Genomic DNA, 25,909 nt, shown 5'->3' with positions numbered 1-25,909 from the left:
CAGTGCTGATCCCATTCTCCGTGTCTGAACGCTGCAGCATCAGGTGAGTATTTGCCTTGGGTGGCACTGGTTATTATTTTCCAAGTTCTTTAAGTGTTTTGCCATTGTCAATAAGTGTTTTTTTTTCCCTCTAGCATGCTCACATTGATACTGATTTCGAACATGTGCTTTCTTCCTGATTTTCCTATCTCCTTTCCTCAAATTCACTCCAGTCTGCTTCTTCTAAAGGAGTTCCTTTGGTTATCAGTGGCTCTTTTGGCTATCACATCACTGTTTGCCTAGTTCAAATCACAATTTCAGGCATGACTAAGATCCAATCACAAGATGGAAAGCCAAGTCTCTCTGTGAGGTATTTTGGATACATACAGTCTGCACTGGCAGTTGAAATAGCAACACACAGTTGCAAGGAATCCAGGAGATCCCACGCATGTCTGCCTGTCAGATACTCTTATTTTGCTGATCTGATTAAATCTGAACACTAAGTTCTTTTTCCTCAGGGCTGTTATCAGCTCCCTTTTGGCAAGAAGCATGTGAATTGCAGATCTATGTGTTTATAAGCAATTTAGTTGCAAGTCAGCCCAGTTGCATCAGATAAGAACAAATACTTTTATTTACAGTTTGGGGAAACAATCATTAGACAATCCTGCATATAGATAAGAATAAACCAGAAGAACCTATCAAATCTTTCACTAACAAAATTGAGCTAGTGCTTTTTTCCTCAGACTTAACATTTTTACAACAGCAGATCCTGATGAGTCCCTCTGATTCTCAACACCATTTGGTCCAACTTGAAGCCAGAAAAGCTGTAATTCACAGCACTCCCACAGCAACATGAGACCTGCAGTAAGTGTGTTTATGTGTAAAAATATTAAAAACCCCAACTACTGACTAATTTTCACACTTTAATCAAAGAATGGACCAGAGTTTCTCCATGAAGAACTTTGAAATGGAGCTGCAAAACTCTATCCAGTAGTGCTGGGGAGAAATCCAAGCCCTGTGAAACCTAAAGGCACTGGATTCAAAGACCATGAGAAATCCACCACTGGCAGAGAGTTCAGCAGTTCATTAGAGTAGGTGGAGTTCTCCTAAGCACAAGCCTTATAACTCAACCCCAAATCCAAATTCAGAGACCAAATGCTGGAGATCTGGAAAGCACAATGATCATCACCAGTTCTTTAGTTTAGAACAATGACAGTTCAAAGCAGAAAAAGTCTGGCTTAAAATTTAATCTGTTAAAAAGAAAACTGAAGTTAAGCACGACATAACAGTGTTTCACTGAAGTGGTTTGGATTCCTTCTATTGTTACTATCAGCTGGGAATGACCATGGAGAAACTGCCTCCTCACAGAGTTCAAGCACAGTATTAAAACTCCTGTTTTAAAGGCAGTTTTTCCTCAAGCCATTCCTGCATCCCACAAGTGATGAGCATCAGCAAATACCTTCATTAGTCAAGTGCTAATTAACAATTCTATTTAAAAATAAGTGTTCTACAGAAATTTCAGATGTTTCTCCAGAGAAAACAGACTTTATTCTTTAATGAGTGTATGTTGAAGTAGCTATTACTGGATGGTGCCACCAACCTGTGACTGATTTAACTCAGAGTTCCTAACTGGACACGTAACCCCAAACCCAGTCACTTTTGGATGTCATTTAATGTTGAAAAGCTATTTTAACAGTCTCCTGCCTGGCCAAGCATTTTTAACTGGTTCAATTTTGACAGAAGGTTTATTTCCATAAAGTCTCCTGGCCCTTGCACTGCCCCCTGTTTTTGACATGTCAGTGATGAACTGCAGCGATAACGCGACAGTCCAAGTTAACTAAAGATAAAGTTATTGGAGTAGACACTAATTACATTTCATCTATTTAAAACCCAGAGATCACAAAGACTACTTAAAACTCAAGACTGGAAAGAAAAATAAAAAAAGGACTTACTTGTTCTCCAAGTTTATCCAAGTTGTCCAAGAAATACTTTACAGATTCCCCCTAAAAACAAATCAAACAGTTATTTAAATAAGCGACGTCCTTGATCCCAATCGTTTACATTCTGAAGTCCAGATAATTTATCGAAACCTACATTTAAGCATCGTAAGCTTTAATCACTGCCATTTTTAAAAGCAGCTATCCTAAGAACAGAACTGATGATTTATTCTTAGGCCAGTTAATATTTAAACTTAAAAGCATAAAAGGCACATTTATAATAGTCACATTCTTTCCAAGTTTAGACTTGATAAATAAATCCAAGCATTATCCACACGGAGCATCAATGAAGCGGCCACACCTTCGTTATGAAAAGAAACATTCAGTTCCTCTGAGGCTCTGCAGAGTGTGCACACACAGGTACAGGGATTAATCACCAGAGAAAGTTCCTTTATACTGCAGTGCCACAGGATTCATTCCCTCAGGTACTTCCCCGGAGCACAGTGAGTGATGAGCAGAACACAGCATGAGAAACCACAACAGACAAAGCATTTTACTCAAGTTTCCCATCAGACACCAAGCTGGACCAGAACATCTGAGTGATGAGCAGAGCTCCGGGCTGCTGTGCACGATATCACATTTCCTATCCAGCTTTATCTTCTGGATTCAAGTCATCCCTGTCCTGGCAAAGGGTAACTGCAGTTTTTAATCCCTCCAGTAATGCGGAACTAATGTTTTTTTTCATGGTAAACCTGAACCACAGCCAACTCTGCAGAACTCCATCAGGGTGCTGGGATTAAGGAGGAATTCTTCTATGGGTACTGGTGCACCTGAGTTCACTTGTAATAGGAATGCACTGATGGAATTCACTGCAAAGGAAATCATCTTTTTAAGGTTCTCAGCATCCTCACAGAAGCACAGATCTGCTTCCTTTTGGAAGCTCCTAACCACCAGTTGGAATTTATTCATTTTACAGTAAGTGCAGAAAATAAACCACCTGTGTTTTCACTCTGCAGGTGGAAGAGCAGGAATTCAGACTGAGCTTTCTTGATGAGAAAAATCAAGCAGCATCTGAGGCTGGGGTGATTACACAGACAAGCGAATTAGGACAGGAGCTACACCCTGACAATGACTTCCCCTCGCTTCAATCTGAACTCTGCAAACTTACCTAGGGAAAATATAAACCTCACTATTCAACTGTGTCATCTAAGCATCTACCCTGAGCAGAGCAGGGTAAATAACAGGCCAAAAAGGGTCTGGCAGACACATTAGCAAGGTACCTTTGCAAGTCTTCCAGGCACTAAAATAAGTTACATAATACAAGTTAGATACCACACCTTGAAGTGTGCAATTTGAACATCAACATTTAATGAGGCAAGACTGGGACTCTGGTTGGAACATGCCTCGTGCTCAACACACCTGCGGGGAGAGAGCCCAGCACAGCTCTACTGCCTTATTTTACCTCTTGTCTGGCTCAGCTGTCCTGCTTTTCTCTGGGGTGACAAACTGCAGCAGGAACACCATTTTAGTAGCACACAGCAGCAACTGCTTGCAGTGCCAGCACAACTGTATCTTTTCCAGCATCCTTTCTAGCCTCAATCCTCTAAGGAAAGTGTACAGGGAAGAGCATTCCTACTTCACAGAAAATGAACTACCCTGATGGATGAATCCATCAAGCTTCCCAAGGAGGAACAGGATCAGAATTCAGGCCTTCCAAGTGCTAAAACCACTCTCTGTAGCCAAATACTAAGGCAAAATAAAATTTAAGGTCAGATTTAATTTCTTTTTTAGGTGCCAACAGGAGCTGGCAACGTTCCCTTCCCCACAGGGCTGGCTGCATGCCAATCAGGCAGATTTCAGACTCAGTAAGTGCAGGTATTTATTCTGGAATACCTGGGCCTCAGAGGCTGAATTTGTGTGTGTGTGCATACAAACACGCATTTTAATCCTAGACAGCTTTTTTATACGACTTACAGCAGTATCTATTCCCTAAAGAACCATTAACTCTGCAGTTAATGTGGAAGTTACTACCTCTCCTTCAGGTCCCAGGGCTTGCAGCTACTGCAATGGATTGAAAAGTTGAAGCAGAGAAGCAAACCACTGCCTGGAAAGGTCACAAAACATCCCCACAAGCAGCTTTCCAAAAGAGGGGATTTCCTGAAATCACAAATGCAAAATACATCGGCCTGCAGCGGCAGCAACCAACAGCAATCGCTGCCAGGGAACACTGAGACGCCAACTCCACTTCTAGGCTGTCACTGGCAAACAAACATCAAGGTGGCCATGCTGAAACTGAGGAGGCTGAACTATTAAATCCATCAGTTATGACACAGCACACTCATTAAGCAGAGACATTCCAGCTTCCCTCCTCCACACCATGGGCTCAGCTGCTTGGGCTCTCCCCTCATAAAAATCTGTTCAGACAGCAAGTGATGTGGACATGACTCAACTCTGTAACCAAGGATAAAGGCTGTTCATTCACTGCTTTTTACCAATCTGCACACCAATTAAAAACCTACAACAGCTTCAAATTCATCATCTCTTCTTCCACCCCACTCCAGCCACCCATCCATATCACAGAGCCACAACCCAGGGCCCTGACCAGGGGTAATTTTCTGTCTGCCCTGGACATGTTGCTATCAGCAGGCTGAGCTCTGCTAACTACAGACACTCTTGAGCAGCAAACTACCTCGCTGAACAGAACGCTATCAGAATACACTACTGGAGAACCACGGAGTTTTGACCCATTTAAACAAGTTTCAAAGAGGCAGCATTACAAAGCAGCCGAGCTTCAACCCGTTCCCAAAAGGGTGAAGTTTTTTATTTTATCCAATAATGAAGAGAAACACTGAAAAACTCAGCACACAACAACAAAGAAAGCATTAATGACACCTATTTTTAAAAATCAGTTAGAAAAGGATCCATTCACATCCCCGTACAACAGCCCCAAAGACAGCTTCTGTGTTAGGCTGCTTTTTCTTGGTAGATAGAGAACCAGCTCCTATTCAGTAAATCCATGACAGTGACCATATTTAAATCGCTGTATTCAACAGCTGACACCTAAAATTTCCCTTCTGACAAACTGTAAACTCTCTGGTTTACCCAAAATGACTGGAAAAAAGAAACTGGGTTTCCCCACTCTGTCCCACTAAGGCCAGTGTGGCTCACCATGTCCAGCCCTGCCACGAGGCAGCTCAGCAATCAATTTGTGGCGTCAGGCCACAAAGGAGCCACACCAAAGGCAAAATCTAGACAGAAATGAGAAACTGAAGGATCTACCCCCATTAAAACCCCCACAGTTCTCCATTACACTCCTGTTTGTCTTCACACCCACGTTCTGTGAGGACACAGGACGGAAATTTAAAGATCAGCTAAAAATACAGTGATGCCCCCAGGACAGGAAGGACCTTGACCTGTTGGACGGATTCCAGAGGAGGCCACCAAGCTGATTAAGAGATGGAGCACCTCTCACAGCAGGAAAGGCTGAGAGAACTGGGAATGTTTGGCCTGGAAAAAGGGTCACCTAACTGTGGCCTTCTGTACCTGAAGGCAGCATACAGGAAAGATGGAAAATCTATTTACAAGGGTCTGGAGTGAGAGGACAAGGGGGAGTGGCTTCACACTGACAGGAGGTAGGTTTAGATTGGTTATTAGGAAGAAATTCTTTATTTTGAGGATTCTGTGGCATTGGCACAGGTTGCCCAGAGCTGTGGATGCTGCATCCCTGGCAATGTTCAAGGCCAGGTTGGACAGGGTTTGGTGCAATCTGGGCTAGTGGTAGGTGTCCCTCCAAACCCTTCTATGGTTCCGTGTGACAGTCTTGAACCAGTCACAACCTTCTTTTTAAAATGCAGATGAACCCTTTGAAGTAATTAGCACAGCTGAGCAGTTTGGAAATGCAGATCTCTGAAGGCCAGGAATGACACTGCAGGAACCAACCACGCCATGGAGCCCAACTCATCCCCTGCCCACTCCCCTCTCCTGCACTTCAAGTGCAGCCCAAAGATGCCAATACAAGGACAAAACCCAACACAGACTGGGCACACACCTCAAATGAACACTGAGCTACTGCAATAAAGCAAAATTCTGGAGCACACCCCAATACAGCAGAATGAGCAGCCCACACATCAGCTTCAGAGACCTTCTGGTGTTACAGGAGGGGGTTTTGGCTGTTTTAAACTTTATTAATTTATATCAGGATATCAGATTCTTAAGCAGTCCCTTCTGAATGCTGGAGAAAGATGCCCTTTTTTGTTCAGATGGAATATACATGTCTCAGCTGCAGCCCTTCAGCCTCCTCCTGATTCAGAAATGCATGTAAACCACAGGAAGTTGACTGTTAAGTAACTTTATTCATAACTGTCAACTATTCCATTTTCAGAAAGGTTTGAGTCAAATCAGCCTCTGCCTCCTAGAACCTTGTGATCCTCCCTGAGAGAGCCAAGTCACTTCATCATGAATGTACAAGAAAACACTGAAATCTCACTCCTATCAAAGTGCCTAGCGTTACCACAACAGCTTCCCCTACAACTTACTTACTCCTCATTAAATTAAATATCCCCAGTTTTGTAATTCGTTCTTTTTCCAAAGGCATGGTTACAGCAGAGTTGATCATTCAGATGTAGGCCAACACCTGATGGTGTGGTCAGCTGCAGTAAACCAGAGCAAGTATCTTTTATAGCAAAACACAGCACAAAGATCACTGTCTGGGTACTGCCTCAAGCAAAGTAACCATAAAAATATTTCTGATGGAGGGAAGAAAAAAAAAACCCCAACCCCTACACGAAATACACACCAGATGAACACATCTTTTAAACCCAGGAAGCACCAATTTATTTGGTTTCCATGAAAACAATGTCAGCAATCTAAATATGATTTGTTGAAACCTTAGCATAGCCAAATGGCTTTTTAGCTCTTCAAGGGGATCAGGGACACAGCATTTTTTCCACTAGCAATTGCTTAAAAAAGAAAAAAGAGATAGAGGAAAAAGCATCAAACAGAGATTTAGTCATTACAAGGTTTAAAGAAAGAAACAATTTATCAAACCATCTAGGTTTGGCTGCAAGTTCAGTGGAACATACTGAACTGACAAGCCTTATTAAGTATCTGAAATAATAAATCAGATATTTTAAGAAAATAGGAGATATAACTTGGTAGCTCTATATTACAACTTTAATAACCAAACATTTTCTTTTCCTGACCTTACCTGAATTTCTCAAGAAAGAGAAACAAATATTTCCTATTTTATTTAATAAAAAACCCCACAAAAGCACAAGAAACAAAAACGTCACCATAAATAAGCTTTTTTAGAAGCATAGTTTAGAATAAGAACAGGTAACTGCAGTGTTTTTATGCTGGTGTGTACATGCCTAAATATGCAAACCAAACCATCCATAACACTGGAGAATCAGCTCGAAGGAAGATGACATAGAAATAAACAGAGTCTGAATATTCTGCATTTTACAACACCCTAGTAATGCTTAGAGCACACACTTCATTATGTACAGGGTGTTTTTCTGTTAGGGGCTTAATCCAGGAAAATCCATATCTGAGGATTTTGGCAAAGGAAAGAAACTAACAATTTTTTTTTTTCTTTCCACCCCACCCTAAGCTGATTTAAAAGCAGACTGACTACAAATCAATAGTGCTGCCACTGAAGTTTTAGCAGATGTCTTCTGAAATGACAGTAATAAACAGAGGGATAATGAATGGAGAAACGTTTCAATCACATCAATCAATGCTGATTCCCTGTGGAAGGGAGATTAGAGGGCACAACCTCCTCCACCCAAACAGGGAATATCTGCAGCATGACACAGAAGAGGGAGATGAGCCAGATGATATATTTATGCCATGAATGCATATCCTAATTACATTAATGAGCTCAAATCCACAACTGTCTTGACTGTTAGACCAGCAGGTTCAACCAAGTCTCATGTCGAGACATTCAACTTGTTTGGTCTCTTTTGCTGGTCTCAGACTTGGAGGCAAATGAAACAATCTTGCTTCCTTCACAGCTTTCAGGTTTCCACAATTTCTCTTTCCAATCACTCCTCCCAGTGCTTTCTCAAGAGGATTCTTCTTTCAAACATGCCTCAGTTAACAGACTAGGACAAAACTTCCCCACATTCACACCTATAACCTGCTTACTCAAAGAACTAAACTTTAAAAATACACTTTCACTGTTTTATGGCAGCAATCCAGCAACTTGATTGGTATCTCCTAAGGTGGGGGGGAAACAATTTATTTCTGAATTGCCACTCCATGCTCTAACACTTGATTGAACACTCACTCTTCAAGCAGTACTAGCAGCATTCTGGAAGTTTACAGTAAGAATATGCAATAACTGATTTTTAATAATGTGCTGAAGGTATTTGGGGAAAAAGGCCCAGGTAAGGAGTAGCATATTTACTTCCCAAACTGCAAGTCGAGGTCGAAATATTTGAGTGTGCACTAACACAAAACACATTTCCTTTCTCTAAGTGTTAATTATGGCCAAAGCACAGCAGTCCCCATTTATGCCCACATGAGCATTACTGCGGCCATGAGCAGAGCAGCCAACTGTTCCATGTGAAACAAATCCCAAACTCTCCAAAACAGAAGGGCAAACTGCTGGAAAATGGCACTGCTGCCCGTGGAAGCGTGAATGGAGCAGCCTTAAAAGGGCTGAAGCACAGATAGGGTGTTTCAAGATCAGACATCTCGCATCGCCCAGCTTCTTTCTCTCCAGCTCAACCATTTGAATAGTCATTTAAACCCGATCTGCCCATTTCCAGAGATAAAGTTCAGTACATTGGAATTAATTCCTGTTTCTTTGCAAGAACAGAGAGTTCAGACACAGCTGCTGATACAGGAGTACAAAACAACGCTGCCCCTCATCGATGCACATCACAAATGCGTCACAGCTCAGGCCAGCTCTGAGAGCACAGACCTATTTCCCCTTTTCAGCGCTCGCTGCGTGCGGCTCCAGCCGCGTTTGCCTTTTTCAGAGCCATCAGAACTGCGTCACATGGGGTAGAAGTGAAACCTGCCCCTTGTTTGGTCACACAAACTGTCCCAAAAAAAGGAAAGGTTCAAGTCCTGACTCACAGAAGCCATCTTCTGTAAAACCTTTTGGTGGCAGAGCAGAATTTGTGTTTGCAACAGCTGGATCAGTTTGGCTGGAGGGTGCTCAACTCCAAAAGCACCAAGGGAGGAGTCACACCACGTTTATTTCATGACTGACATTTTTATCTTGCATAACAGTATTAACAAAGAAAGGTGAAGGGGTTTAAGAAGGGGTTTAACCCAATAATATCCCTTTAATCTATTATCCCCTATTTACCGTGTAATCCAATTAATCCATAATTCTCAAAATGTGGATAACAAATGCAGGGAGACAGAGCACACCAACCTGAGGGCCTACACTGAGACATCCTGGCGGCACCTGCAAGCTGGGGACATCTGCCATGCCCCGAAAGTGACAGAAGGATGTCACCAAGCCAGCCTGGGACTAAATGCTCCAAACAAGGCTCCAGCATCAGCTGTTGCTCCTTCGTGCAGCAGGTCCAGCAGTGCTCTCCTTTCAAAGTGCCAGACTCACCCAACTCACACTCAGATTGTCTTCCATCAGTAGAGCATTTACACACTTTCATATATACCATGCCACTCCAAGAAAGTTAATTAAAACATGATTAAACTCTAAAAAGAAGTTAATCTGCATACCAGTATACCACAGACCAAACTGTTCCAGTTTTCAATTACTTTCCTAAGAGGAAAGTTTTCTCAGTTAGGTATCCCTCCCCTCTCCTGGTGGAATTTAATTGCCAGATTCTTAATTGCTCAAAAATATGCAAATTCACTACAGCTTTTAGATAGGAAACAGCATTACACTAAAGCCCACAAAATTACAATTTCTCCACACCAGGCATTCTGCTACTGCATTTCTAATTCTGAAAGACTGCTTGGAAACCAGGATGTGACATATTCTAGAAACAGTTGACATTCCTTCCAACAATTAAAAACCCTCAGAGTCCACAGCATTAATCCTGGAGTGAATAAATTCTTCCTTGTGAGGTCCTGGCACAGACTGTCCAGAGAAACTGTGTCTGGCCCACCCCTGGAATGTCCAAGGCCAGGTTGGACAGGGCTTGGAGCACCCTGGGATACAGGAACAAGATGAGCTTTAAGGTTCCTCCATCCCAAATCATTCTCTGGTTCCATGATTTTCCTTCGGATCACCATGCTTTCAAACAGGAAGGAAGCTCCAGATTGCTGCAGCCCCTTCTGGAGATCTGAGCCAGGCTGAGGAAGACATGAACTGGCATCACAGAGCATTCAACCAAAAGGCTGCTTGCCAGAACCTGAACAGAAATTAATCCATGAAAGCAAGGATCAGGCACACTTTGTTTCTTCAAAGGTCTTTTTACTCCCTCCCTAAGTATTTACAATCCAAACTCCTCTTCCACAAAGTTTACTTCAGGAAAGACACCAAGACTTTGCAGAAGATTTTCAAATTTCATTGATGAAACCAATCCTCCAAGCCCCAGAACACACAGACTCAGAAATCCTATGGAAACACGCACTGACCAAGGAGAAACTGCCACCTCCCAGTTACTATTTACACTCTGGGCAGCATCTCTATAAACCTCAGATGGTTTGCACACAAAACAGACTGGAACCAGACTGTAAACATTTGCTCTTCTTTCAGAGCACTGACCCACTGGCTCCATGACTTCATGTGTTTGCAACTCCAACTGCATTTAATCTAAGGCTGGAGCAGTGGTGAGTCTGCAAATCTGCCATCCATCATTTAGAGCTTCACTTGCTTCCAAGTTGTACAAGACCAGCAGAGGCTCCCAAAAACATGACAAAAATTTGGCATGTGGAAATGTATCAGCACATAAAACTGGCCATACTGAACTTGAAGATGCTTGAAAAGTCCATTATTGCATAAGCTCTGCACTAAATCACATTTCAAAATCAGAGCCCTGAACTGGATCCCAATGCATTTCTCTAGGATTCAGTTTTAAGTACATTTGGTTCCTATTTCAGCCTCATGAGAAATCCAGATATCCAAAAGCTTTTTAGTTCTTTCCTCTGTCCCAATCAGAATCCATTTCAATTAAGTTCTGGTATTTCTGTTTGCAGCCAGTGATGCACTCATAAACCAGCTCTTGTTCCAAGCATCTGACAAGATGCTGTGATATTTTACTGGGTCTAGTCAAAGATCTACCAGTACCATTAGCTGAATATGGGTGTTTTAAAAAATTAGTAGAGTTTGTGTCTAAAAGAGATCAAACTAACAGTGAAGTACACAAGACTCCCTAAAAAGCAGCAAGGGGATGAAAACATTTCATGTCACTTGTAGAATGTCATACTATAAATTAGCTCAAACTAGAAAGAAATATAAATTAATTACTAGAGCAACAAAATAACTTTGCTACTGAAACCAATTCAAGGTCCCAATACCACCCACATGTAAAATTTCAGTAATCACCCTGCATTACTTTTTTCCCCCACAATTTAGTGTAGATATTTTGAAATACAGACGGTACCAGCGCACTGTTTCCACCTGTGGAAATTCTGCATCCTCTTGATTTGGTCACCAGTGGGTGATAAAATATCATGTGCCCAAAGAGAGAAGTGCTCTCAGGCTGAGATCCCAGCATTTTGTTTAAAATAATTTCCCCAGCATCTTTAAAAAAAGGAAAAAGAAACAAACTCATGTACCCTTGATCCATAAAAAGAATTTGAGATCTTTTCAGTTCCTTGGTTAAGTCTCTGAAAAGGAGCATGATATTTCACTTATGAACTGAGGAGACTGAAGGAAAAGAAATTTAAGTCAGGAATGACTATGATGGAGAGGTGTACAACATGGTACAGTGAATTGTGTGCTGCAAAAGGCAGCTCACTCTCTATTGCTGTTAAAAAATTTTCTTTTCTGAAGCAGTTGTCAGTTATTGTGATGATAATTCAGGGTATTTTCAGTATCTAAAATTCCTCAACTTTTCCAGCTCTATTACCTGATGTTTCTTGTTAATGCAGACATGCAAATGGAGAAGATACTGGAAGTAATTTAGGACTTCTTTAGCTGCTGATGTACTCTTAAACATTCTTTATCACTATTTAAATTCAATCCATCAGGCAACTCTAGGATAAAATGTAAGTGTTAGTCTCCAGGATTACTCAGATTTTTATTTGAATTAAATACATTTTATTTACAGCTTGAGGCTGCCAAGTTAAGTAATATCATGTTCTATGACTTGTTTATTCACCTTTAAGATATAAATAAAGGCTTCATATTCCAGAATAATACAAGATACCACTTGGAATCAAGCAGCCTCCATCAGCACTGTGAGCATACAGCTTGTTATTCTGTAAAAGGGCAGGTTCTGCACCCTCTAAACTTCTCAACTGAATTAGATAATTCAGCTCCTTAGCAAAGAAAAGTGCCAGCAGACACAATGCTGGCACGGAGATTATCTTGCTTTCCCACAACTACAGTTATTCTATTGCTTTTCTTACGTAGTGAGGTCAGCTGCACTTGGGTTTTCTCACATTTTCTTAAGCAACTTCCTCATCTATTAGAAGCTGAATTTCCTACCCCTTTGCTAGTTCTGTGTAAGAGGTGTGGCCTGAACCCAGAAGATATCAAAGATACCATCATTAACTGAAGTCTGGGACAATAAAGAGCCAAAACAGTCACCCAGTACAACCTAGGGATAATACGTGCTTGCTGAGAGCAGGCCTCACCAGCCTCTAAGGCCAAAGCCTCGTTACAGTAAACTCCAATTAGGAAACAGCAGCACAAATCAACACTGCCTCTGGCACGGCACCTTAGTCCTGAAGGATGCCATATTTACACATGAAAAAGATGCCTCTCTGTTCTTTGCCTCAGGTGCAAAACACAGACATGGAAGATGACACTGCATTTACACCGCACGTTTTGCCAGCACTGATTTGCTGACAGCTACGAGCCCTGGGACTGTGCAGGGTTTGTGTTCAGGAAGTCATTTCTAAATGGACACAGAATGGTGCAGGCCAAGCCATTCAAATTCCAAAGGTTGTAATGAGACAGCTCTGCAGGTACCAACAAGTAACACCTTGCAGGTGAGTAGAGAGCACGGAAATGAGCCTGGAATGAATGTCTGTACCAAGGGCTCATGTTACACTGCAGAGCAGAAGCTGCAAAAGCTCCTCTAACACGTTTGCAGAGAATTAAAACAACCTGCTGAGAAAAGGTTCTCACACTCATGATGTGAATATTCATATTCAGAAGGGCACTTGTATTTTTTATTTATTTAACCACAGCTTGGTTATAGAATTCCCTTTTTTTGCAAGAAGCAGGTCACCTTCTACTCTCCTGCAACAAAATGTTTAGGAAACTAAGGCACATGACTATCAACACAACACAGCTTGTTGGAGACAAGAATACGCACAAGAACACGTACCTCTGCTCCCACAGTGCATTGTGCAAGTCTGCATTTTAAAAGCACTGGTTCCCCATAAACAGATCACGGAATCCCAGAATGGTCTGGGTTGGAAGGGACCTTAAAGATCCCCTTGTTCCAACCCGCTGCCATGGGCAGGGACCCCTTCCACTAGACCTGGTTACTCAATATTTGGATTGAGTTTGAATTAAGAGTTCCATCCTCAGAGATTGCACTGAAACCATGCAGAAAATACAGGCTTTTACAAGCCAAGTGTAGCACACAGGACTCCGAAAGCACTCCTGGTTGGAAGACAACTCACCCTGCTTCGGTCTGGCAAAACATGTCTACACCAAGACAGCTCCTGCTGAAAGACCCCTCAATTCCAGAACCACACTTGTGCTTAATAGAAAGAAAAAACTAAAATATAAAAAAACAAATACAGCAACATTCTGAAAAAAATACAGCAAAGATGTCGTCCAGCAAAACCAGACCAGCACCAACTGGCAACAAAGACCAGTCCACTCTCCAAATACTTCAATATTTTGCTGGTAACAGGAAGTCACCGGGCAGGAAAGAAAGAGTGGTGGAAAGGGAAGAAGGCAGTCCCAGAAACAGCATTTCAGCTCCCAGAGGCTGAAATAGAAATCCTAACCAAATCTGGAAAATAATAAAAAATAGCAGTTTGTGTTGGGTTAGTATAATTCACCTGAAGATCATTCAGCTTGACTGAAATATTACAGTCAATCCCCACTACCAAAGCACTGGCACAACCTGAAGGGTTTTTGGCCACAAACCTGGAGTAAGGACACTCAACCCTCTACTGCTGGACTCTAGAGTTAATCCCTATAAGGAATCCTATTAATATCAACTCAAAACTGGCATTATCTTGTCATTGGGGCTGGAAAAACAGAAACTCTTAAAAAAATCCAAGTCTCTTCTGAGCATTTGAATGGCTCATTTTCAAGTATAAATTAGTAAAGCACTTTTCTTTCCACAGTTATAGCAACGATCCTTGATACATCTTTTTCACCTTAAGACCAAGAGAGGGAAAGTAGCCTTTTCCAAGGGTTTTAAGGAGTCATGCTCACTGTACACAGGCCATCCTGTGAGCTGATGTTTGGCAGAGTATTGATTGGGGAAAGGGGGAAAAACTGTTCATATTTCAACATATATAAAACAACAGCTTTTTGGGTTTCCACACAGAAATTTAAGCAATAGTCAGTGTAATTACAAGACTGTATTTCAATAAACTAACTCTGAATTATGTGATTAAGTGCCCAAATAGTCAATGTTTAGAGAAGTGCTGGGTGACTGGATCTCATGGGTGTAATGAAGATTCTCCTGTCAGTCTCAGAAACCTTCTCCCAACAGTTTACACACTTGGTCACATCCCCACAGAAGCAACTCCTGCACCCTTCAAACAGAGTGGAACAAAAGAACACTCAATTCCAGATCCAAGAGGAGATCCAAGGGGAAAGCCATGCCTACTTCCCAATGGAGGGGTGTGGAGAGGTTAAAGAGATGAACACTGGGAGGAAAATCAACACACTGCACTGTCACAAACAAAATGCAGCCACTTTAATAAATGACAGGTAAGACACTCCTTTTCCAGGCTCTACACCTGTGACTTCAGAGGAACTTTGTGCACTGACCTCACAGCTGTCCCCTAAGACAGGAATCCACCACCCTCCAAAAGGGGAAGACCTCAACATCTGGCAACTCAGCCCAACTGACCTCTGCAGGATTGTGCTCTATTATCAGGCACATTTCAGGATGTGTTGCCTGTGCACCTGAAAGAACAATGAACTTTCCTAATATTCTGCAGTGTCCATCTGAGGACTCATCCTTCCAGAAGAGCTTAATTAATGTTCTTGTGTGTACAACAGCCCCACTAATATTCAGACAGAAACCTGAAAAGCCCAAGCAGAGTAAGACAAAATACAATACAATCTCCCAGCAAACGGAACAATGCTTGCCAAAAATACTCATCTGCAACAGAAAAATGCTGCATGGAAGCTGCTACAAAGCTATCACTGTAACTTCAAGCAGAACACGCCTTTTCCTGTCTTCTATAATCTGATCTAGCACTTGCAGACATGCCACAGAAAAAGCTGTGATCCAGAGGTGAGTGCATATCCTAGAGTCCTTACTGTATCATCTGTGTCTGCAGTTCCATGCAAATATGGACAAAAATAAAGGGTCATCTCTTCCTCTGCAGCCTTCTGTTTAAAAATTCCCAACAACATTCAGCATAACTTGCAAGTAGGGCAAAAGGTATCTCTCAGAAGATCAACAACTGCTGGTAGCAAAGATCAAAACCCACCCAAAAGTTACCTCTAACAAGAACAAACCCTGAACACATTCAAAGCTTATCACGCATCTGAACAACCTCAGCTCTCATCACACTCCCATTCTCAGAGAACAAGGAGACTCCTGAAGAATACTTCAGAATACTTCTCTGTTAACAGCCCTCACAGCAAGACCAAGAAATGACTGACGTGAGAGGAGAGTACATGGCTGCTCTTACTCACAAGGGCATTGCTCAGTGTTCCACAGCACCAAACGCTGCTCAGCTGCCAGTGCCTCGGAGCAAAGCTCCAGGAGAACAGCAAACCCTTACAGCCACACACTCAACAGCTCACCAGCACAAACAGAAAAGCTAGGAAATGCCCAGGCAAATCAGTTTGCATGCTGCAGAATTAACAGAATGGCTGTGTTTATTCAAGTCATTTCAGGAGATTTTTACCGGAAACCAAGCAGCGATAGGAAATGTGAAATGAGGTGTCAGAAGGTGCTGGGCTGATTCAGATTAAATCTGTCACTCATCCTTGTCGGCCACCTGAGAGGCCAGAGGAGAAACAAGCCTGGTGGCTCAAGGAGAGGAAGCCTGAGGATGACCAGAACCTCCAGCATAAGTTACAGAACTGCCTCAGTTACAGAGCCAGGACGGTCTGCAGTTACCTGTGCTAGTGAACAATCACCTGAATGAGTTTGGCTTGTAATAAAACGTGAGGGATTATAACATTAACCACCTGGGAAGCACTGAAGTGGCACACATTGCACTAAGCTGTAATTAGCTCTTTCCAGTTTTAAAGAGCTACACAAGCATGACCTAATGAATTTTCATAAATGCTGCTGCTAGTGGCCAGAAGGCCCCTATTTTTATACCAAGTAAAATAAATCATTTTGGCTATCCCATGACCACTTGAGTTAACAAAATGAGGAAGGACACTCCAGAGAACTAGACATGGAAATGCTGATTCCTAATTCCATTAAAATACGACCAACTTCTTTTTTCTTCTGCTATAAAAAGATCACATTGTTTCCTTAGTCTCCCAACATCATCAGTAAAAGATCCTGGAGAAAAACAAAAAATGAAAAGCAGCTTAACAAGCTCTCACAAACATACATATAAGTTTTGCATATAGATATTGAAGTTTTAACCATATACCTGCAGAAACTTCAATCTTAAACCCTTTTTGTCTGTACCTCCTACCTGCCCAAACTACAAATGGCTTCTACACTACACAGTCTTGCCGCTTTCCTCCAGGTTTTATATGTAAATCTTGACATTTTTCACTCCTTATCCCTCACTGCTCTGTTTTCCATTTCCTCATTTCTACCTCTGTCCCAAAGTGCCCTCTTCCCACAGCAAACACTTCCCCAGTGTTTCTGCTTGTGTTCTCTTAGTGTGAGCCATGTTTTTCAGTCCAGTGAAAAGTTAAACTCACTCAAGAGTCTGAAAAGAAGTTAGAGCAGATACAGTCCAATAATGCTCCTCTCCCATGTCAGTCCCGGTGCTCTACACTATTTTTGTGCCACTTTCCCCTCTCTCTTACTCATCTAATGATCGCTGCTATCGCTCCTTTCATCATAATTTTTTGCCACAAGCAGCTGAGCTGGAAGCAGAACAGTATTTTCCTCTTTTCCCCTACTCTACAGTGTCAAAATTTTTTAGTCTGGAGCCTTCACTTCAAGAGTCAGTACTTGACACGCCTGAACTGTCTGTGTCTCTCCCAACTTCCCCCTGCTCTACCTCCTGACTGGGACACGCCTGTCACTCCCTCCTTAACCATTTGTGTCCTCCTTTCTTGTCACAGCACAGACCTGAACTCCTTGAACACTCTCCTGCAAAGCCTGGAGCTGGTACAACAAAAATCCACACGGCTCTGGGAGCTTCCCTCAGTTCTGCCATGCACATGGAGCTCTGGCAGAACTTAAGCTGAAGCTTAGCGGAGTAAAACTGAGACTTCATGCTTGGCCAGCACAGATCATACTGCCTGCACCCAACACAATGACATCATTCAGCTGCCTATTTTATTTTTTTTTCCTTCATGTTTGTAACTTGGCATAAATATGTACAGCTGAGACTCTGAAATGATTTAGGAAATAAAGTAATAAAAGTAAAAATAAAGTGGTTACCTTGCTTCCAAAAATCATTAGGACAGTACTCAACTATTAAAGCACCTAAAAATATTCCTGAGTTCTGCCTAAAGCACAACGTGAGATATATAGATATCTATATCTATATATATCTATATATAGATATATATATAGATATATATAGATATTTGCAGTTAATTACACAAATTTAGGAATTTACAGAAGAAAGCAACAGCTCTTTTTTTCTGTAAGGTTCAGAAGAACAGATTCTTCACAACCCACTCAAAGTGAAACTCTGCACATGCTTCAGTTATGGAAAGAACCCACTTCCCAGAGCCACAAGATGACAGAACGGTAATTGCTCCCTTCCCTTTGCTACACAGCCTCAAGTCACTAAACATGTTTAATCGAAGACAAAACTGTTTTATTGAACAGATTTTAAAGCAGATCCCTCCAGCACAGCACTTAAACCACTAGAAGTCACATCTGCACCAGAATCTTGACTACAGAAGAGCAAATCGCTCTTTTATGATCACTTGAAGGTGAAACTCAAGGAGCAACAGGTCTCCTTAGGAACTTATTTACAGAGCTCAGCCCAGGGCTGGGCAGGTGATAGGCCACTGCAGCACCTGCCCGTTCTGCAATCTCCAGAAGACATTCCATGATCAGGGCAATACATATTTATAGAATATTTACACAACCTCTTTAAGTCAGGCTATGATTACACAACCATTCATAACAGCTCAACAGGAGACATCATGAGCTATTGTTTGGATTCACACTAACACAAAGGTTATTTTTAAGACATAAAAACACAAAGCCACTTATGTTTGAGAGACCTACAAGAACAGATTTAATCTATTTTAAGGTTCTCAGCTCCCACCCCCATAAAAGCCTGTGCCACTGGCATACACAAGTCTATGAACCAACAATCAAATTTAACTCAAATTTTTCATTTCTTTTTGCAGCATTTGCATGGGAATGGAGCAAAGGGAGTTCAGCTGTCACAGACAGTTCAAGCTTCAGCTCAAGAATCAAGAGGTTTCTTTTTCCTTTCCAACCCCACTACTGAATTGTATACTCTGTCTCTACCCCACTATTAAATTGTGTATTCCATCTTCAGCTGAGAACTTCAACGTAACAAAAATCTCATTACATGAGTATTAACACAGACATTCAAAACTAAACAGGAAGTATACAGAGGGAATGTTTGTTAGATTGCTCAAACTGGAATAGAGAAGGGAGTGGTTTTTAAATTCTTCTCATTAACCCATGAATATCTTTTCTTAAAAAAATCACATTGCTATTAAGCCTGTCTACTGCAAACCTTTTTTTTTTGTTTGTTTGTTTGGCTTGGTTTTTTAAGTTGATGCAGCAGTTAATAAAAGGGTGGTAATAATCATATGGTAAAAATACCGTGCAGGTACCAGCTTTGATACAAAACTTAAAAGCCCTCAATACCTCAGCTTTCCCACATATGAAATGAGGACGATTACGTCAGAATCTCTTTTATTATTAAAAGAAAGAGGGGGGGTGAAGTAGCTAAATGCAGCTGTGTGCAAAACCAGAGAGTAACAGTCAACCACTCAAAAACGCGTCAGGAAGCGGCTTGGTCGGCGTTTCACAGAGAAACAACACAGGAACAAAATCACACGCGGGCAGCTCAAGACACTGAAGGCCAAATCTTACCAGCTGGAACTCCCTGCGCCTGTCGTAGGCGTGCTGGATGCCACTGTCTGCCCACAGGGCTCGGATGGCTGGCAGGTAGTCTAAAAAAACACCGGTCTCCACCATGCCCTGCACCACGGTGACCGCGCGGGTGTCGAAAGCCATCACCTTGTCCCCGTTGCTCTGGTTGGCAGGATCTCCCCAAGGGATATGGAGTTTCTCTCTGGCATCCACGAGGACTCGCACACCTGCAATGACAAGGAAGGGCACTGTGAGCAGAGTTTCTCAGCATCTAGCGTTTCACCAGCCCACAGATCCGCAGAGAGGCAGACAATGCATCTACTCTGCACAAAGCTCAATGGGAACGTCCACCCGCAGGGAATCAGGAGGCGCCCAAAAAACTGACTCAAACCACTGGATTTAGAGGTAATATCAAACCCCAGATCTGCTATCTTGAGAACATAGCCATGATCAACAGGATTATACCCACAGTGCGAGTTTAACTCTTGAACAAGTGTTATTTTTAATTACTAAGTTTATCCAACCCGTGCTACCAAACTTTTTCACTTGACATGAGTACAAGACAAAGTATTTTTAATACTTTTTTGCTTTAATAAACGAAAGTTTATTTCAAAATATGATAAATCACCCGATGTCTTGCTTTAAGGTTCTCTAGCTTTTGTATTCTTATCAACTTGGTATCCAGTTATATCAAATTATAAAAAGAATCTCTATCACTAAGAGTATTTCTATCATCGCCTCTAATATTTTCAGGGAGACTAAGACACATACCAAAATCACTGCGCTTGCTAAAAGTATGTTTCTATAGCTTAAGTGCAGAAGGAGTTCCATCACCTAAAGGCTTCCCTGCACTTCCGTGATTGTTTTGGTAAATATTCTCTAGAAGAAAAAGAGTATTTTAAACAACTTTTTAAAATCCTTCTGAAGGACATTAACCCACTGTTCTCATATTGCTAAGGTAAATGCAGGGAAATGATTTCTGGTACTAAATTTACTGATGAAAAAATAAAAAGAAAATTCTAGAAAGAATAAGCAACTGTAAAGGCATTGGAAGTGATATAAGGAAATTAAGACGTGACTGTACAGGAATGACTGTACAGTAACGTACTCATTCAGTGCTGAAGTGTTATGTCAAGGTTCACTCCCTTTCCATGGCTTTTCTCCCTGTCAAAGGCAGGTATCTGTCAAATCTACCTGTGACTGCATGAAACCACCTCCCAGACAGATGTGCAGTTCCTACGTGTACACTTTGACAGAGTGCAATGCAGCTTTATAATTAAACTTTAACCTGGGTGACATACATGCTCGTGATTTCTACTGCCTTCTACTCCTATCAAAAGTTTTTCCAGGCTTGATTCATAAGCAGGTCTGTAAAACAATTCTCTTTGAGAATTGCTGCATTTTCAGGGGTTGAACCTGGCAACACTTTGCTATTTTGAGAAACTTCATTAAGATTTTGTCCAACTATTACACAGTCCAAACTGAAAATCCAACGAGCGATTTAGATAAGAGAGAAAATGAGCGAGGATGACCAATGAAGTCAGGATGACAGCAGTGAAATCAGTCGTCCACTACTCCCCTAAACCATGTGTGGAGGTTTTGGCAAAGCATCTATGAAGAGAAGCTCTGCCTGCGGTTTGCTGCTAATTGATGTGTCAGCCGAGTTTCCAACACAACGGCAGCGATTCTTCCACTGCAGCAAAATGCTGAGAGCACAGGGCTGGGCTCCTCCTCACACACTTCCAGGTGCTTCTTCCCCCCATCCATTACCGCTCATTACCGCACTCGCATTACCAGGAAATCACAGAATCACGGAATAAACTAGATTGGAACAGACCTCTGAGATCATTCAGTCCAACCTATGACCGAACACCACCCTGTCAATCACACTTGCCATCAAGCGCCACGTCCAGTCTTAAACACCTCCAGCGACAGTGACTCCACAACCCGTGAAGAAATTCTTCCTAATGCCAACCATATAGCCCCTCTGATGCAGCTTAAGACTGTCCCCTCATCCTATCGCTGGTTCCCTGGGAGCAGAGCCCGACCCCCACCTGGCTACAAAGTCCTTTCAGTGGTTGCAGAGAGCGATAAGATCATCCCTAAGCGTCCTGTTCTTCAGGCTGAGCCCCCCCAGCTCTTTCAGCCACCCCTTGTGCTCCAGCCTCTTCCCCAGCTCTGCCGCCCTTCTCTGGCCTCGCTCCAGCGCAGCGCCAAAGGCAAAGCCCGGAACCTCCCGGGCTCAAACCGCTGCTCCGAGGGCCGGGCACCGGAGCCGCCCCGCGGGCCGCACCCGGACGGCGCGGTGACAACCCCGCGGGCCCGGAGGGGCCGCGCCCCGGGCCCGGGGGAAGGATGGGCGCCGGGACAGTGCGGGAGGAGGAGGCGGCGGCGGCCCCGCGGCTCCCCCGGCCCGCGGGACCCGCCCGAGCCGCCTCTCCCCGCCCCGGTCCGGCCGGGCCCAGCGCTCGCAGGGCGGCCCGTCCCCGCCGCCCTCACCCACCCTTGATCACGTTGCTGTAGATGGTGGCGCGGAACTCCTCGCGGGCCGCGCGGTCCCAGTCCTGCCCGTGGATGATCCGCATCTGCTTGAGGAAGGTGGACTTGCCGCTCTCGCCCGCGCCCAGCAGCAGGATCTTGACGAGGCGCTTCACGTAGGTCTTCTCGCGGTTGAGGCACTTGTCGATCTCCTTGGACTTGCGCTGCTGCTCGGCCTCGCCGCTGGTGAGGAGGCAGCCGGGGAAGCAGCCGGACAGCGCGGAGCGGGACGGCAGGAAATCCGCCATCTTAGCGAGCGCTGCCAGCGAGGGGAGCGCCCGCCCGCCGCGCGCGCCCCGCACCGCGCCTGCGCGCAGCGCCACGCCCGCCTCGCACGCTCCCGCCCGGCGCGTGACCGGCGCGTGCCCCGCCCACAGCGCGGGCTCCGCCCTCTCCCCGGCCCCTCACAGGAAATGGCGGGAGCGGCGCTGCCTCGGACCCCTAACGCGACCCCCGGGAGCGTCCGGCCCGACCCCAGCCGTCCCGCAAGGTGCCTCAGAGCCTTGTCCGAACGCTCCTTGAGCTCTGGCAGGCAGACCTTCTTTTAACCAGACTGACAGTTTACTTGTAGAACTCTGCTCTTTCCTCAAGAAATCTCCCGATTCGCTTTGAACTTGAGCTTGAAATTGCGATTTTTCGGCACCGTTCCTGGAGGAGATCCAGGCTGTGCGTCCTGGCAGGTGCCAGGCTGCTCACGAGGAAACGCAGTGAAAGAACATTCAGGCGCAGGGTGCTGCTGTGTAATGGAGTTAAAGGTTTATAGACGCACATGATCATAATTATTACATGCTTTGTAATGGAAAATAAAGTTAAGGTGGGGAATGATTTCATGGAGTCATTAAGGTTTGGAAGAGACCTTTAAGATCAAGTCCGACCATCCACCCAGCACTGCCACTGTAACCACAAAACCACATCACCCAGCACCAGGTCCGGATGTTTCTCAAAACATCTTCAGGGATGGTGACTCCATCACCTTCCTGGACAGCCCCTTCCAATGCCAGACCACCCTAGCAGTGATTTTTTTTTTCTTTTTTCTAATCTCTAATCTGAATCTCCCATGTCTCATCTTGAGACCGTGTCCACCAGTCCTCTCGCTGTAGGCATGGCAGAAGAGACTAAATCATAGAAACACACAATCAGTTGGGTTGGGAGAGTTCTCTGAGATCAATCCAGTCCAATCTGTGGCTGATCACCTCCTTGTCAACTGGACCATGACACCAATTGGCACATCCAGTCTTTCCTTAAGCACCTCCAGGGTGTCTCCAGCACCTCTCTGGGTAGTCCATTCCAGTGTCTCATTACCCTTTCTATGAAGAGATTTTCCATAATATCGAACCCCAGCCTCCCCTGGAGCAGCTGGAGGTCATTCCCTCTTGTCCTGTCCCTTGTTCCCTGAGAGCAGAGCAGGGCTGCACCCTCTGTTCGGGGTTATAGAGTGAGAAGGTCCCCCCTGAACCTTCTTTTCTCCAGGCTGAGCCTCCAGATTCCCTCAGGAGATCCTGGTGCTCCAGCCCCTTCCCAGCTCCATTCCCTGCTCCATACATGCTCCAGCCCTTCAACCTTCTTCCTGAGCTGAGGCGCCCAGAACTGGACCCAGGAATTGACACACCACTCCTGTCCCTGTCCTTGTCCTCGTCCCTGTCCCTGTGGCTGGCTTCTCATGGGTATGTTTAGTTGTAAAGTCTAGGAGAGGTCTCATTAATGCATATAAATATCTCCAAGAGGATGGTCTCAGACTCTTCAGTAGTACCCAGTGACAGGATGAGGAGCACTGGCCGTAAGCTAAAACAAGAGAAGTCCCACCTCAGCATGAGGAAGAACTTTGCATGGAGAGGGCAGAGCCCTGGAACAGCTGCCCAGGGAGATTGTGGATCCTCCCTCTCTGGAGACACACACGGACCTGTTCCTGCGTCACCTGCTCGGGATGACCCTGCTTAGGCAGGGCTGGACTGGATGATCTCAGGAGGTCCCTTCCAACCTTATCAAATCTGGGATTCTGGGATTCCATGGAGACGAGCCCCAGGCTCAGCTGACCCCGTGGCTGCAGGGAAGCTGCCGGGCAAGCGGCCCGGGGAGGTCAGCCCTCGGTCAGGGGGGCAGGATGGTGCTTGCCAGCTAAGCAGGTTTTGTTCTCAGTGCAGAAAGGGAGTCGTTTTGTTAAAACACTTTGAAAAATTGGCACGTCCTTCCTCTCTGCCTGGCTGAGAAGAGCTTCCCGGTGCTGCAGGGCTGCAGCACCAAGCTGAGCAAACATCCAACCTCTCAGAGGGCTGTACAATGAGCAAAAGAGAGTGGGACCCTTTATCTGATACTGAGTTAAAAGGAGCAAAGACATTGTTTTCAATGGCAACCCTTCATGTGAGGGGTAGAACAACTCATAGGCTGAGGGACCTGTAAGGACTGAAAATCCTAAGGACTGAAAATCCCACGCTTCATTCAACCTAGCCCTAAGCACAGATGTTCTTTTAGTAATTTGTTTAATAAATTAACTATCATCAGCTACACCATCGTTGTGCAAAAATTGCATTGAACATTTGTCTCTCCTTACATCTCCTAGTCTTTGATATCTGCTGAGTTTTCCTCTCAATCTTTTTCTGCTTTTTTCCCAACATTAATCATGACTTAGTAAAAGGAAGAAATAAATGTGGAAACTGCAGGGTGAGTTTACAACAAGGAAATGTCACTTAGTCCCTACTGGAAGGACCTTCAAAATCTGAAATGGGTATCAGTGTTCTCATCTTAAGTTGGTCCCACATGGAGATAAACTGCGTGGGAATTACTTCACAGGATCTTACCAAAAACAGAAGAAAAAAAAAAAAAAAAAAGAGAGCATTTCTTGTAGGAGAACAGGATGCGGTATAAAATGAATACAAAGAGCATGTCCTGGTGCTCTTGGTACAGATGTGAAAGCCAGTCATTCCTGAGCTCTGGTCTAAGTTCTAAAACAAAGTTTTAAGATACTTGACTCAACTCTCATCTCACCTCCCTAGCTGCAGAGGACTCCGGAGTTTCTACAGTTGAGTCAGTTAAGTGTTGGGGAGTCCTTGATCTCCCCTTTCCTCTCCCCTTCGTGTGGGGAGCTCTCCATTCCCCGTGTCCTGGCACAGCAGGCTGGCCCTCAGCGTGCTGCACTGCGGGAAGGGCTGTCCCTGCCCCGCAGGACAATGCTCCCAGGAGAGGGCTCAGCATCATCCAGGTCAGGTGTGAAGCCAGCTGCATCCTCCCACGCCAGCAGCCAGGCTTCATCTCTAAGGCAGGGTGCATAAGGTCTTTCTCTGCTTGGCTTTTTTCCTTCCTCTTTGCCACTTCTTTCCTTAGCTTTCCTGGAAAGCCCAGGAATGACGGGAAACAAATGCTGCCCGTTTGTGCTCGCAGCTCTTCCCATGAGGCTGCTAAGGAAGCTTCTCATTTGGAGTGCTTGTGCCTCACCAGGCAGGACAATGGACTCTGGAGATGTTCCTTTAACCATTGCCTTGCTGGCAGACCTGAGCTTAAGTCACATCTCTCTTTATGACACAGTTTACACAATTCCTTTTTTGTTGGTTTGGGTTTTTTTTGGTTTTTTTTCAGTAAACTGCTTTGAAATCTTCCTGGGAGGAACTCCGTGCTGAAACCAAGCCTCCACTTGCCATTTGCTTCACTGACGTTACTCTTTCCTTCCCCTCAGGGCCGTCCCCAGCTTCCTTACATAGAAAGGTAGCTTACTCACCACATGCCTTTTGTGTTGGATGATTCAACTTTCTGATGTGTGAAGAAGGGGCAACCACGTAGGAAATGTGACCTTTTAAAGAAAAGGGGGGGGATTCCCTTGGCAGTGCTTTCCACAAGAGAAACTCTGCAGAATTGAGAGTGTGTTGAGAACAATCACAGCTTGTGGGGCTTCACAAGGAGACCAGAGGGATAAAATCCAGCTTTCAGCAGACCTTTCCCCAGCCTGGACACACTCTGAGAGTGAGTGAGAGGCTGGCTCTG

At 44.1% G+C, this 25,909-nt stretch overlaps 1 protein-coding gene across 2 annotated transcripts in view; it reads right to left on the bottom strand.

Moving 5' to 3' along the window:
* Window positions 1-22,222, bottom strand: part of GNA13 (G protein subunit alpha 13) — a 29,430-nt gene extending 7,208 nt beyond the window's left edge. Inside the window, exons 1-3 of one of the 2 annotated variants that reach the window (XM_040081721.2) lie at window positions 21,903-22,222; window positions 19,400-19,626; window positions 1,932-1,982 (exon numbers count right to left, since the gene is read on the bottom strand). In XM_040081721.2, the coding sequence (XP_039937655.1) occupies window positions 1,932-1,982; window positions 19,400-19,626; window positions 21,903-22,185 (561 nt within the window). In that variant the 5' untranslated portion in view covers window positions 22,186-22,222. The remainder of the gene's footprint in view (window positions 1-1,931; window positions 1,983-19,399; window positions 19,627-21,902) is intronic. The other variant, XM_040081722.1, reaches the window with a different exon arrangement.
* Window positions 22,223-25,909: the final 3,687 nt, after the last annotated feature.

The sequence above is a fragment of the Hirundo rustica genome, chromosome 18, assembly GCF_015227805.2.
Source record: "Hirundo rustica isolate bHirRus1 chromosome 18, bHirRus1.pri.v3, whole genome shotgun sequence".
Classification (NCBI taxonomy): Eukaryota; Metazoa; Chordata; class Aves; order Passeriformes; family Hirundinidae; genus Hirundo; species Hirundo rustica.
Note: the sequence above shows the minus strand (reverse complement) of the source record. Positions and strands in the feature narration are given on the sequence as shown.